Here is a 14,931-nt window from a genome sequence, read left to right as displayed (position 1 = left end):
ATATTCACAGTGAAGAATCTGCGTTTTAGTTTTTAACAAAAGACAAATCTGAGTATATTTAGTTTTAATATATCCAAAGAAAGACTTGAATGGATTATTGTATAAAAAGGGCAGTGCACGTTTATTATATTTTTAAAATATTAATTTTTCCATATTTTTTAGTAGTGCAATGAGAGATAGCTTCAGTAATATTTTCTATGAAGGAAATAATTTTCCTATGTGTTACTCCTACAGATGTAGTTTAATCAGAAGTTTTACTCTACCCCAGTGAATATTGAGTTTTGTGAGAAAAGAGGAGAAAGAAAAAAGGAAAGAAAGCCAGTACAATGACATAAAAACAATCTGGCTGCCGGGGGGTAATAGCGCCTGTGAAAATGAGGACCCAGCTTGAAGAATTTAGTGGCAAGGGCAGCAAGGGCAAAGAAAGTCACATTAAAACAGAGATGCAGTCTCTGGTGGGTCATTTGAATTTCATCTGCAGAGTAATTTTCATGCCATTTAGCCATAGCCACAGCAGGAATGAAGACAACTAAACACATTAAAATGACAAAATCATACAAGGAGAGATTTGGGCTTGTGGTCATTATTTTGATAAAATTCAATGATACGGTAGGCTGAGTTAGTGTCATATCAAAGATTTTGAGTGTTTATAGAAAAATATGTATGTGATAGGAGAAAGGTAGTAGCACACTCGTTCAGGGTTCATGGTACATTAAGAACTCATCAGGTACAAAAAAGAAAGAATTTCTGGCCTCAAAGAAAATGAAAAATACAAACAGTGGCAAAATATCCCAACCTGTTAACAAGATTTGCAGTTGACTCTCAGAATAGAGTCAACTTTCTGTTTATTTCAGATCTTCCAAGGAAACATAGGCTATTTTAACAACTATTTAGGTGCTGCAAGATTTCTTAACAATTAATAAATAGATTTAAGGCCTTAAAAAATGGGCTTGGATTGAAGGTTTTCATCAGTTCTCAGTTGCTGTGCTTATCCACAAGTCATGGTAGGATGCTCCCCTGAAGATGGGAAAATGCTGTTCAGTGCTGCACGCTTCTGTGGTTCAGGTAGCCAGTGCACATAGGTACACACCCACAGACACACTTCAGTTCCAGTGCTCCTGGTGGAGAACGTTGTTTCAGTTTTGAATAACATGTACTTTTATATACCTGATGAAAAATATTGTGTATTCTTTTATCCACATACAGCACAGGAGAATTCAGTCATTTCACTGACATTCATCTTAAGATCTGGTAAGGTACATAAAATATTACTAAGAGATGAAGTTCCTAACAGTGTAAAACAAAATAATTCAGGGAGCTTCAAAACACCCTAGGCTTAAAAAAATTGGCATAAATCACTGGAGCACACCGATTAATGATAACTGAATGGAAGGCCATGGAAGGAGGGTGTCTGCACATTTAAGGATAGCTGGTCAAAGAAGCCATCGGAAAGAACAGGCAGAGACAAACCTGCCTGACACACAATGAAGGAGCTGGTCAGTGGCACTAATTGGTAAGGACATGTGGAGTTTGAGAACGTTTATTTTTTCAGCTGGGAGGATGACAAAAGGGAGGGAGACAAACACACAGAGAGGTAAAACCCGATCAATTAGCATTAACAAAGGCAATAACCAAAAACAAACCTGGTCAGTCACACCAGTCCATGGGATAGCAAGAAACTGCAGCAACCCAGGGCTTTACAACTGATAAGAATGCAAACCTGAGGGTTTATGTCTTCAGGTAGCCATAACCTGAACTTCATTTTCTTTTTTTTTTTTTTTATTGGATTAGTGCTTAGGAATCACATTTCTGTTTATGTAGATTGAAGTTCATCTTGCCCCAGTAGTTAGTGGGTACAATGCAGAAACAAACCGAAATCATAGATTTATAGATCTCAAACTTAAAAATTTCTATGATTATCTCATTTAATCTTGTGTACTTTATAGGCCAAAGTTTACATGCTAAAATCTGTGTGAAGCAACTATAACCATGCTTGCCCCAAAACCTACCACCTAAGGAAAACACAGCTGTGGTATAAATGCTTCAAGCAACAGAAAGTCTCCACCAAACCCACTATATTCACTGCTAAAAATGTGTACCTCGTTTCTAATCTGTATCAACACACTTTCTAATCTGTATCAACACACAGCTTCTAAGTGTTCTTGTTTTTTCTGCTAGATAAAAAAGCAGTTTGTTATTATACTGGTTACATTAAAAATCATGAATCAATTAAACACTAACATCTCAGGGTATGCATTCTGTGTTATATGCAATCTATGATTCTATGTGGTAAATAATGTCAGGCAAAATGAAAAATGAATAAATTTTTCCCAAACAGAATATATACACATGATTATCACTTGATACAACGAGCTAGGCAGCTATCCAGCATCACAGCCATCAGAATTTACCCGTCATCTTTGGTATGCACTCAGGTTGAAAAGGAATAATCAAAACCAGCTATGATTTGTCTTGAGAACTGATTCTCAGCAACCTTGTGTAAGATTTTTTTTTTATGCAATATGAACATAGAATATTGTCCTGGGCTAGATTAATGCTTCCCAGTCATGTTTTTATGAAGAAAATGATTATATTTTTCCCCCCCATCTCCAACCTCTGGACTCCCTAGATGTGAAAATGACTACAAGCAAGCAACTTCTTGGACAATTAGCACTGCAAACACCATCACATTGGTTACTTCGAGAAACTTATGGCTGTTAAAGAACAAAGTAATTAAAGGCAAAGGTAAATCCACATGCAGGTTGTTTCATTTGATGGTGTTTACATTTATGGCAGACTTAGGTACGATACAACAAGTAACCGCTAAAGGTGGTCACAGGTGGATACTTGGCTGGTATAGAGCCAGTTGCCAATCTGAGCCAGACTTTTTGACCGTAATTTAACTCTAATAAAGCATTTCCAGTAATTACTCTGTCAGTGTACTTGTTACTGTTAATATTTTCAGCCTGAAAAGTGAGTTTGTCTATTCCATCAATGACCAGATAGCCAGAGGCACGTGGGCTAAATGATTCAATGGTATATTCAAAGACATAGACCCCCAGATATGGAACATGGAACTTCCCAGTTGCTGGGGCAAATGAAGCTCCATAGTTGACATCCAGATTGTTAAATCTGATGGGTCCTGGAGTCGTCATTCCATATGTATGAGAGGCAAAAAAAGCCACCATAGGTGCATATCTGTATGATCCTTTTGAAAAATCTGGAAAAGAATAAAGAAAAAATTCAAGTAATGTATAAAGGTAACTTGGACCAGCCAGAAGATCAAAAGCAGCTTTTCTAAGTAATATCATCCAGTAGCTTGAGCAACTGAAACATTGCATTTCTGCATAAACACAGTTTCTCTGTATTGTATAAAATGTAGTTTTCTTCACAATTAGGGCCAGGTGGATAGACAAAAGAATAATTTTAGCAACAGCAAGGGAACTTTTTGTTTGTCTATACTATGTTACCATTAAGGAAGCTACTACATTTCTTTCTTTCCCCCACCTCTCCCTCACGAAGTTTTTCCCACCCCAGGATCTCTTTCATTGCTCCTATGTGTGCTGAAGCCAAGAATTTTCTCCACAAATCATATGCAGATACTAAAGAGATTTAGCTCTCCTGACATTAAATGAGGAAATAAGTATAAGCTTTTCTCCTCAAGCTGAGCCTGCACACTATGATTCCCTGCCACTGTACAAATGATTTTATTCACTATTCATATGCTGTCATGAGTAAGAATCAGTCAGACAGCTGCTAAAAGCTACATAAAATTCACATTCCATGTGGCCTGGATGCAAATGATTTGTTTTCTAGATTGAATAAGCACAGTTTCCAGTTTTCTTTCTGAAATATCTTTCAAGGGCTGCATCTTTTTGCTGATGAAAATCAGAGGCATGCCTAAAATGACTTCTTGAGGCAATAGTCCCATGCATCATTGTAGCTACTTGTATTTATACAGCATATATGTTGGTACTGAAGCTAGTATACCCCAGTGATGTGATTTTACCTCCTCCTTTGAATTTCATGATACCATGTTCAAATACATCTATTGTACACTCTCCTACTCTGTGCAATTCACCAGGGAGCTTTCCAGCTATTATGACTGGTCCCAGTCCAATTTAATCCCATCATCTGGTCATATTAAAGAAAGAGATCACGAGTCATCCATGGGGATTGATGTCTTCAGCACTAAAACACAGGACACTACTACTTGAGTTGGTACTCATTAAAGTGAAATGTGAGACCTTTGACCAGCAAATGCTCTCTAATTAGGCCCTGAGGCAGAAGCCTGTACTGCTAGCATATTGTGCTACTAAATTCTGTACTTGCCGACACTCAGAGAATTGTCATTCATCAGCTTCATGCTGCAGTTGGCTCCTCCAAAGGGGTGGCGACAAGCACAAACAAAGTTCTGTCTGTCATTGATACAGGTTCCTCCATTCTGGCATGGGGAGCTGACACAAGCTGAATACTGCCCTGTGATTAAGAGGGAGGAAAAGCAACAACCTCAGCTGCAATGTCATTACAGTGACACTTCCCAAGATTTCAACATTTTGGAAAGCATCTTTGTCAACTCATAAAACCAGTGGAATTTTTGCTCTGTGAAGGCCAACTTCATGTCCTGTCCAGGCACTTCAGATTGTTTGCGAGCCTCCCTCTTTGCCTGAACACAGGCAAAAACCCTAAGACAACCTTCAAGACTTAGCTATATAATTATATACCTATCTAATCATATACCTGTATATACCTTCAAGATATACCTATAGCCTCTAAGAATTACCTATAAAGGCTGAGTTCTGCTCATCTCAGAGGGTCAAGTACATGTAATAAGATGAAAGATACTACATATACAGATCACACCCAGCTGATATGGAGAAATGTCAGTCCAGTGCTGCTAAGCTCTGAGACAGTGACTACTGAGTGTAATTGCACAATGTGTTGTCATAGCAGTTGGAGGGGAAGAACATTCAAGCCATGTTAAAAATTGAATATTCGTATGAAAAATTCTGAATACAGAATATTCCCATATATTTTAGAAAGTCATATCTTTTAGAAAACAAACTTTTTCTTTCCCAGGAACTACCATCAGAGCTCTGGAAAGAATACTCCACACAGATTTACCAGTGATGGTAAATCTAGATTGGTAGGTGGGAACTGAAAAGCCTTTTATAAAAGGGTCTACTTATTGCCAGAGAAATATTGACATGGATCTTCACATAGATACCTCAGTAATGCCTATAGTTATCTTCAGATTCCCATCCAGACATTTCACAGACTGCTGCATTAAGGCAAACTATGTCTATGAGAAATTTCATTTCAGCAAGCAGAATGCTAAAGCACATTGTACAATGACACTTAAATTTGCACTGATGGAATATATGGACTTAAAGAAGCCCAGTAATTCTTTTCACAGAAAATAATACCCATTTCATAATGCCTGAAATAAAGGAATTTAGGACTGTGATGACTGGGGTCACAGCAGAGGCAACTGGACATGAGGAAATAATGTTTTTCTTCTCAGATAATAGTTTCACTGCACACTTAATTGACCTTATTTTTCACTTGTATTTACCAAGCATCCACAACATTTCTGTCATATTTACCAAGCATCCACATGTTTACCAAGTGTGAAAGGAAAGCAGAAATGGCAGGAAAACAGCTGATTTTGCTGACTGTATCATATTCCCAAAATACAAAACTTTGTGTAAGAACAGGGCAGACTGTTGGCTAATTGGCCTAGGCTTATCATAACAAGAAGTAAATCTAAGAAACAGGAAAAAGATCACAAAAAGGAAATGATAAGGAAATTGAGACTAGTGTTTTAACAGTCTGCTGAGGAATAAATTTGGCTGAACTTAATCTTGGAGTTAAATCAAATTCAGACATAGCTTTACCTACAAGAAATTAACCCTTCTACTGCAGCATTGCTTTACAGCAGCTGGGGAATGTGCTCCATTTGCTAAAACTAGGAGAAACTGTATGGGGGTTTGTACAAGAATTCTCAGAGTTAAGAAGCAAATGCCTCTGATATCCACCGAGAAGGTATCTCTGTGTAACTTCCATGTAATCTTACAATAGCATGTTTTTGCTGTCATTTCTGGCTATGGCTGCCCCTCTGCCCAGTATTTTTGTTTTCCTTCTCCTTGCTGAAGGGCATCCTGAGACACTATGTACTTAGTTTCTGCTTGGGGTAAAGATGCCAAGAGGTTCAGATTAGGAAAAAATTTGCTACTATAGTGCATATCCTATTTTCAATTAATCTTCACAACTTAGTATTGTAGATGAGTAGAACAGAGAGACTTTATAAATTAAATTAAAGGCTTAAATTGCAGCTGTTAATAGCATAGAATAAACTGAACGCAGTGGCTATTTACTCTCAGTATGGCAGGAGTGAGCAGAGCCAGTTAGTGCTGAGTTTTGCTACTCCTTGAGAGGGCAAGCAGCCAGAAGCTCTTTTGGGAAATACACTGCTGTACAAATAGATCTTCAAACAAATAAAGAAGCTCTGTCAGTATCTATTGGGGTGTTGTTTAGAAGCAAATCAAATATTCAGAAACGTAATGGTCTCTTTACGGAAAGAAGTGATTCCAGTGGTTCAATTTGGAAATGTCTGAACAGGAAGTAACTTGCCAACATTTTTCAATATTTAGTTATCTGTAACCATCTTTCAGGAAGCCCTGGGAGATTGGCGGAGCCTGGAAACCTACTAACCACAGGCTCACACAGGGTCAGACTGGTTGTCAGCCTACAATTATTAATCACCTCTGGCTTTGCACTCTCAAGTCTGACAGTGATAGAAGTGATGCGCTTCCCCAGTAGCCTAAATACAAGGAGTGCCAGGGAGCACTGGGAGAGGCAGCCCCACTGGGGCTGGCACCTGGGAACCAAGGGTGACAGTAGGGCTGGTGCCTCACCTGGAGTGGTGACAAGCAAAGCATAGCAGGTCGATTGTTGTAACCAGGGTTAGTCACAGCCCAGCAAGAATGAAAAGGCCTGGGAGATAGGCTTGATCTGATCCCAGGCCCATAGACAGGGTGTGCAGTTTCAGGGCTAGGTCAGTATGCCCAGGGCAAGTAAGGCTATCAGTACATTTGGGGCCCTGAGAGGGAATTCAAAGTGCTGTGCAGGGTGTTTACAGTGCAAAAATTGCCACATGGATAGTGGCTGAACCATGTCATTTGCCAGTTCCCAAAGGACCTCTCATCCTATAGACGCATCTCATCAGGATTCATGGACCTTCATGCGCACCTTCAGGTTCCTTAGATAGTCTCAAACCTGATCTCCTACAGCAGGTGGTTCTGCATTCTCCCATTCCCCAGATTTGCCTTTTCAATGTGGCTAGAGCATTCACCAGTGAAGACCAAGGCAAAAAATTATGTCCCAGGTAGTGTCTTCTGTTTCCTTCTGGAGAGAGTCTGCATTTTCTTTGGTCTTCTTTTTATCCCTGACATACCTACAGAAGCTTTTCTTGTTGCCCTTGACATCCCTGTGCAGATACCCAGGACTTTGGGTTTTCTAACCTGAGCTCTGGCTGCTCAGATAATTTCTCCATATTCCTCCTAGGCTATCTGCCTTTGCTTTCACCAACTGTAGGCTTCCATTTTGTGTTTGAACTTGCCCAGGAGCTCCTTATTCATCCATAAATGCCTTCTGGCATTCTTGCCTGACTGTCACACTGAGCTTGGAGGAGGTGATCCTTGGATATTAACCAGCTTTCTTGGGTTCCTCTTCTTTCAGGTCTTTATCCCCTGGTACTGTACCAAGCAGATCCCTGAAGAGGCGAAAGTCCATTCTCCTGAAGCTTGCTACACACCCTTCTCACTGCCCTCAGGATCTTGAACTCCGCCATTTCATGGTCACCACCAGTCCCTCCATGCTGGTGAGAACAAGCATAGCCCCTCTTCTTGCTGGCTCTTTTGTCATACCACCAACACTTTCCAGGAACTTTACGGATTATTTATGGCCTGCTATGCTGTCCCTCCAACAGATATTGATGTGGTTCAAGTCCCCCATGAGGACCAGGGCTTGTGAATGTGAGGCTGCTCCTATCTGTCTCTACAGCGCCTCATCTACTCTGTCTTCCTGGTCAGGCAGCCTGTAACAGACCACCACTATAATGTCACCTTTCCCTGAACAGCCATTAATCCTGTCCCATACACTCTTAGGCAGTTCCTCATCCATCGCCAGGTGGAGCTTCATGAACATAACATATTATTACATGCTACATACATAAATACAACACAGCTGCACTGTCAGTTATTCATGTTGACAGCAAATCTGAATAAAGCCAAACCACAACTAGTACAAGATACGCAACAAGAAACTGCATTCACCTTTGCATGGCAGCCTCTAGATTCTCTTGAGAACAGCACAGCACTAAATGTGAAAATGGAACTGAGCAAAGCTGCCTTCATGCTGCATCATGCATTTCTGCAGTAGAATAGCTCATTGGAAGGTAAGAACAGACTTAATCCATATCCAAGACTAATAAAAATCTTACTGCATATTGTTTCTTTAAAAGCTGTCACCTCCCCTTTATCAGATGCTTGAATTTGTCTTAAGACCATCATTTTCTTATTCACCCCAATACAGTTCAGTATCAGGAAAACTGTTAGATTTTCTGTCCCTCACACACATATTGTAGCCTTCAGCTGACATACACCTTTTTTGTTCTTTTTTTCATCCATTCCACAATATGGGAAGTCTCCAAACCTGTATGTCCCTGCATATGCAATGCAGACTTGCATTCTTTCCCCTTCATTTCAAATAACTACTAAGTATTACTTCACGGCCAAATCCTGGACACATTAAAGCCAACGAAAATCCAAATCTGTTACAGCAGGATCAAATATTGAACATACTGGAATCAATGGGAATTTTCATTCACCTTTTTCTAGAATTTTATTCTAAATTTTAATTGAATTTTTTAATTCAATTTTTAATTGAAAAAGACAATCTAAGATCAAATACATTTTAGAATTAGCCATTTATGCCTTAGGGTTTCTTCCAGAAACTTTAGTAGAATCAGCACATATCTCTGGATGATCTCCTGGAACTTGAGAGAAAAAGCTTTCCTGGAGAAGTAAAATATACCCAGGCTGAAGATAGATACTTGTTAATTAGAATAATGGTCTTTCTTACTTCTTTAACTTACAGTAATGTAATGTATGAATTTACTAGGCATGAAATACCACTGAGTGCAAAAGCTCATTACTGATGAAAAGGCTGCATAAACATTGCTATGTAGAAATGTTGCTTAAAAATAGGGCTTTTCAACATCTGCAAAGATCTGCACTTTCTGTAAGAGTAAGCATACTTCCAGTGTTATCAAGTGGGCATTTATTAAAATTCAGCATGAGATAAATAATAAATAGGAAATATATTAATTCAATAATATGGAGTAAAAGAACAGAGCAGGTGGCAGCTTCCTGTGCTCCAGGCAGGTAGCACTAGTGACATTTTCCAATAAAGTAGAAGACTTGGGAAAGATTAAAGGCATCACATCTCATTTCCCCTTAATTTTAGTTGTGATCAAGGGTTTTGAATTTCCATCCTGCACAGTGGCACAAACAGGCAGAAAACAGAAATGACTGAGAAAGAATTGCTATTTCTAATATCAAAATATTCAAATTAATTTGTAATAAGAATTTGGGAAATTCTGGTGCGTGACTGCCTGTTGGAATAGCTGTCTTTTCTCTGTCAGCTGAAATGACAACCAAGGACTGAAATCCTTCAGTAGGGATGGCTTTCAGCAGAAGTCAAGCTACTCATGGGACTGGGGCTTCAAAAAAGATCCTTTCAATTGATCACTGAAAAGTGTCTGTACCTTAGACAGCAGGAGATGAGGGGGGAAAGGGGGAGGTGTGAAGAGGGAAAAGGAGATTGCCCATGGTCTTATCACATGAACAACAGTGGTAGCTCTTACTACCCCTCCATCTACTTATAACATAGTTTCAGAAATATTTGTAAGTTTAAGAATACTTTACAGAAAATAGTTAGATCCGGGTATTCAAAAGTATCTGGACATCTCTACAATTTAATATCTGTCTCACTTATTCTAATGTGAATTAGAGTCCTCTGGGGATTTCTAGACACTTAATCACTACTCATTTTCTCTATTTTGCCTGAAATTATATTTCCATAAAATATTAGCTTATGTTACTGGTTTTCATTCATATGATTCAAAATTCATAACTCTATTTCTATTTCTGTGAATTCATCCACATGAATTCATTTCATATGATGATGTTTGAATTGAAGTTCAGAAGCAAATCTCACTCAAAACATGTTTTTAAGAATGGCAGCTTCTACTCAGCTGAGATGTTCTCTGGATATACTCATGTCAAACTTACTTTATTGTCTGGGATCCTGATTCTGCGAGAACACACTGTTGTAATTGTGACTGCACCAGTAATCTCAATGGATTACTGAAGGAGTCAGCAAAAGCCTCATTTCAGTGATTTGGTGTATTCATTTGCCTCAGGTTTTTTTACTCTTCATCCCCACTGACATTGCAAAGCACTGACACAGTTCTACAGCTTGCTTTTTTTTTACTGAAATTGCTAATTGAGATGCAGGCACAAAATTCTTGTAGTTTAGACTTTGTCTAAATTGACAGTTATGTTTCAAAGGTCAGGTACTCCGCTGAATGTGTGTGCATGCACATGTATCTTAAACTGATCAGATGTGAATTTATTAAGGAAAATTAAATGGAGCTTCTAGGTGTCTTAGTGTCTCATCTTTTACAAGCAAGAGATTAGAGTAACCTCAAGTTCCTCTGAAACCCTCTTTTGTACTTTTTATTCACCTTCAGTCAAGTTCTGCCACTTCAATTCATCACAATGGTTACATAGGTCTTTATTACAAAGACTCTAGTTTTTAATAGAGTAAAATGCATTACCTGGATCTATAGTATTATCCGTGTTTCTCTGACTTCGGCTTGCCAGGCTCATGGTGACATTTGCTGCTCCTTTTTTCAATGGGACTGGTTTCTTCATAACTGGTTTTACCTGCTTCTGAAGTTTGGTGATGTTGTTCATAGCATTTGCAATTGACTTGTCAACGTGCTGGGTTAAATTTGTCAAGATAGTTCCTGCTCTTATTTCAAGCACAGATTCAATGAGCTCTTTGAGGCCTCTATGCAGGAGGGGGATATCTGGCTGAGCAAGTTTAATTAGCACAGGTATACTCGCATTCACTTTATGGATGCTGCCATTCATATCATGACACAGCCCCCAGGCTTCGTGAGCAGTCTTGTTCAGAAGTGGAATGATGTTTGAGAAGCGGATTGACTTTGCTTCCAGGGCCTTGATTCTGGAACTCAGTGTCTGGAGCTGAAGTGAGACCACTTGCTCTTTCTCTGTTGAGACTGCTTTGGGTTTTTTCAGTGAGACACAGTTGTTTGACAAAAACTTGGAAATTTTTGACTCCACATTCAGAAGGCGAATCTCATGGTCCTTTGATTCCTCCACTGAATCAAGCAGCTTTTCTTCCAGGCGGCTGATATCTTGTTGTTGATTGTCCACTTTTGATGATGTATCATTTAAAATATAGAAAAGTCTTCTGAAATTGTGGAGGATAGCTTTGTCAGACTGCTCATATGGAAGACCAGAAAGGGATGGTGCTACTTGTAAAGAAAATTCATACTTCTTGCCAACAAGCAGCATCTGGAGGGATTCATTCAACTGTTGAAACTGGGGAATGAAAGCCAGGAGGCTGTCCAGTTTCTCAGCTCTGCCACAGCAGACTTCAGTCTCATTTCTTAGACCATGTAATGTATCTTTCAGTACATAGTTATCTTGAATAGAATCAATAGCACTGTTTATCACTAGCATAGTCTTGTTTAATCCATCTTCTATTTCCATGGAGCATTCATTAATACGACTCTCAAACAGTTCCTGATAAGCCTGAGATTCATTTTTAAGTCCTTCCTGAGTTTCGGAAAGCTCCTTAATTGCAGAACTCATTCTGTTAACAACAGTAGTGAGGTTTTCAAGCTTCTTGTTGATTTCTTCAGCTTGAATTTGTTGTTCATACTCTGAAGTCAGACTAAAAGGTATCCCTTGTTCAATCAAGGGTTGGAGAATCTCCATATCATAACACAAATCATTAATTTGCTCATTCATTTTGTCTATCTTATTGTCCAATGGAAGGACCAGGTCAGAGAGACTTTTGTTTAGGATACGCACATTCTCTTGAGCTGCTGTCAGCTGTGTTTGGAAATCCCTCCTGCTCTCTGACAACATGTCATCACAGACCCCCAGAACAGAGTCTTTCTGATTTTCCAGTGTAACACTGAGATTGCTGATCTTGCTGTCTTGGACTCTTAAGTCATCATAGATCTGCAGCACCATCATTCCTTGTTTCTTTACTTTCTCATGCAATGTGAACACATACTCTGTAACATTGTACTCCATGACTTTATCTGAAGGGATGTTTTGGCTTAAAGACTGGTCAACTGATAACAGCTGCTCATGAGCATCTTTCATTTCAGTAAGAGTCCTATTTAAAGATTCATAATAAATTACACTTCTTGACTGTTGATGCTCCAAGTTATCCTCCAAGGTTTTCTGCTTTTCCTGTAAAGCTTTTATAGGTTTGTCACAAATGAGGGTCACTTCCTCTTTCATTTGCACTATATGGCTCTTTAGCTCCAGAATATCAAGCTTTGTTGGCACATTTTCTTTCTCCTGAACAAATCTTTGTTGGGTTTCATTTAGATGCTTGGCTAACCCCTTTGTGTTTTCAAGATCATCTGACAAACTGGATATTGTCTTGAAAATGTGAGCCATGCTTTCTTGCATTTCACCTTGAATTCCTTTAAAGTGATCTCTGACAATGTCTTTGACTAATTCGTTAATACTTCTGGATTTGAGACCTTTGGGAAAAAGGATAAATAGAGAAACAATCAAACCAATTCTTCTAGTGCTATCTAATTTTTTTCTACAATGTAAGCACAGTGCTTTACTGAAGAGATACACACACATCCCTGCCACTATTTACTGATCCATAGAGCAAAATTTAAAGCTGATAAATGCAGTATTTAAAGACTCATCACTGTTTCTCCAAAATCAATGGCAGTTTTGCTATTATTTTGAAAGGGCAAACTCAGAGTCTGTGGTATCTCCTAGCTAAGCTGTTTCTGAGCACTGAAATGAGGAGTTCTGTGTGCTTTTGTGGCTTGCTCATGAGAAAATGATGTGTCCTTTCTCCACTGGGAAAGTAAAGAAAAAACCACTTGCTTTATCAACGTTATGGTCAAGAAGTGAAAGAAGAGATTACCTTGCTAATGTATGTATGTCCTAAGTGATTATACAACATGCTATAGCCAGAAAGAAGCAAACAAAAAGAATAGCCTTACTGAGTATCTAAAGTTAGCAACAAGACAACTGCTGCAAAAGGCAGACATTTTGAAGGTACACATTTTTAGTTAGTCTTGCATACAAACTCTTTAAATAGCTCCTAGAAATACTGATCCTGAAAAGTACTGGCAGAGGTGGGCCTGTGGGAATTCTGCTCCCATGAATAACAACCCATCTAAGGCTATATGGGAGATGTATTTTGATAAGACAGTCATAAAACTGTTCATCAAGAGTGTTGCTACACTTTTTAGTTAATTAGAGCAGTAGTTCTGCTGTGGTATGAAATTAGACATGTGGTTTTGATTTGTTTTTCAAATGTAGCCCCTATGTGCAGCTAAAACATTCCTTTCATGTTTTTTCTAAACACTATGAACACTTTCAGCCAGCTTTTGTTATAATGGCTAAACCCTTCAACCTCTACAACGCCTTCATGACCACCAGTTCTCCAACTAAAGCTGTATTGGTAAAGGCAGAAATCTGCTGCCCTCCTCTATTTTCCTCCCAATTAGTGCATACTCTGGATTTTATTGTTTCATCTCTAAAACACCAAGGTAGGTTCTGAAACCTTATTTTAAAATACATTCTCAGCAACAGCTGTAAAATGGCAGGAAATCAGACCCATGAAACACAGCACAACTTGGGGCTCCAAGGGTGCAAAAGTATTCTAAATAAAACTGGTTTTGTTCAGCAAGCTAGAGAGAGGCCTAGTACTACTACTATTCAGGAGATCCATTTGATTTGTATGTTTACACCTGGAAACAGATAAAGTAGTCGATTATAATTGCTTTTTATGAATTATGAGTCTCAGTCTTCATTATTTCTGGTAAAATGAACAGTAAACACCCATGATCCTTGGGGGATAAATCTGTCACTTGTTCAGATGGTGGTGGCTTTTTTTTAAGGCAGGATTTAACAGGCAGGTGCAGTAAGTTTGCTAGTCTAGAAAAGAGCCACTTCAGAAATATAGCATGAAGTTTCCTAAGCAATAAACTCAACTACTGTCAACTGTGGCCACAGATGTCACAGCAATTTTTGCACAAAATATAAACAAAGTAATTAAGAGATAATAATGAGATTGCCTTTATTTCACTTTATACAACCTCAACAGCAAGCGAATACCTGGACAGATGTATACACATGAATATGCACACTTTGCACAAAGAGCTTTATCAGTGAACTTCAGTGAAGGAAAAACAGTAAGCAAAGATACCTGAGAATAAGGATGTCCTGGCAGCTGAGAGGAAGAACCAAGATATGGATGCAGAGTAAAATAACTGAGATGTAGAGAAACCATTGTAACTGATGACTTGGGCAGGTTGCTTTATGATGCTGAAAAATGTCCTGTGCTTTAAAAGACACTATCCGCTGTGAAGAAAAGTTTAATGGCTTTGGAAAGAAACAAGGTTACTCTATACCTTCTGTGAGGAATTAATTAAATTTCTCCATCTCAGCAACACATCTTGATAACAGACCATCCTGTTGCAAGAGGTCTTTCACAGGATCTATACTGATGTTTTCTTCCTGTGACAGTCAAGAAACTGCCAGTCTTGCTCTCTCCCATTCCTAC

The 14,931-nt window shown here is 38.8% G+C and overlaps 1 protein-coding gene across 1 annotated transcript in view; it reads right to left on the bottom strand.

Annotated features, from left to right (window-relative positions):
• Nucleotides 1–1,781: 1,781 nt before the first annotated feature.
• MMRN1 (multimerin 1) overlaps nt 1,782–14,931 on the bottom strand; it is a 44,065-nt gene continuing 30,915 nt past the window's right edge. The window contains exons 6-8 of the mRNA XM_005148667.3: nt 10,904–12,880; nt 4,333–4,479; nt 1,782–3,220 (exon numbers count right to left, since the gene is read on the bottom strand). Coding sequence (XP_005148724.2) covers nt 2,799–3,220; nt 4,333–4,479; nt 10,904–12,880 — 2,546 coding nt within the window. The 3' untranslated portion in view covers nt 1,782–2,798. The remainder of the gene's footprint in view (nt 3,221–4,332; nt 4,480–10,903; nt 12,881–14,931) is intronic.

This window comes from Melopsittacus undulatus, chromosome 7, assembly GCF_012275295.1.
Source record: "Melopsittacus undulatus isolate bMelUnd1 chromosome 7, bMelUnd1.mat.Z, whole genome shotgun sequence".
NCBI classification, from domain to species: Eukaryota; Metazoa; Chordata; class Aves; order Psittaciformes; family Psittaculidae; genus Melopsittacus; species Melopsittacus undulatus.
This window is presented reverse-complemented; position numbering and strand designations above follow the sequence as displayed.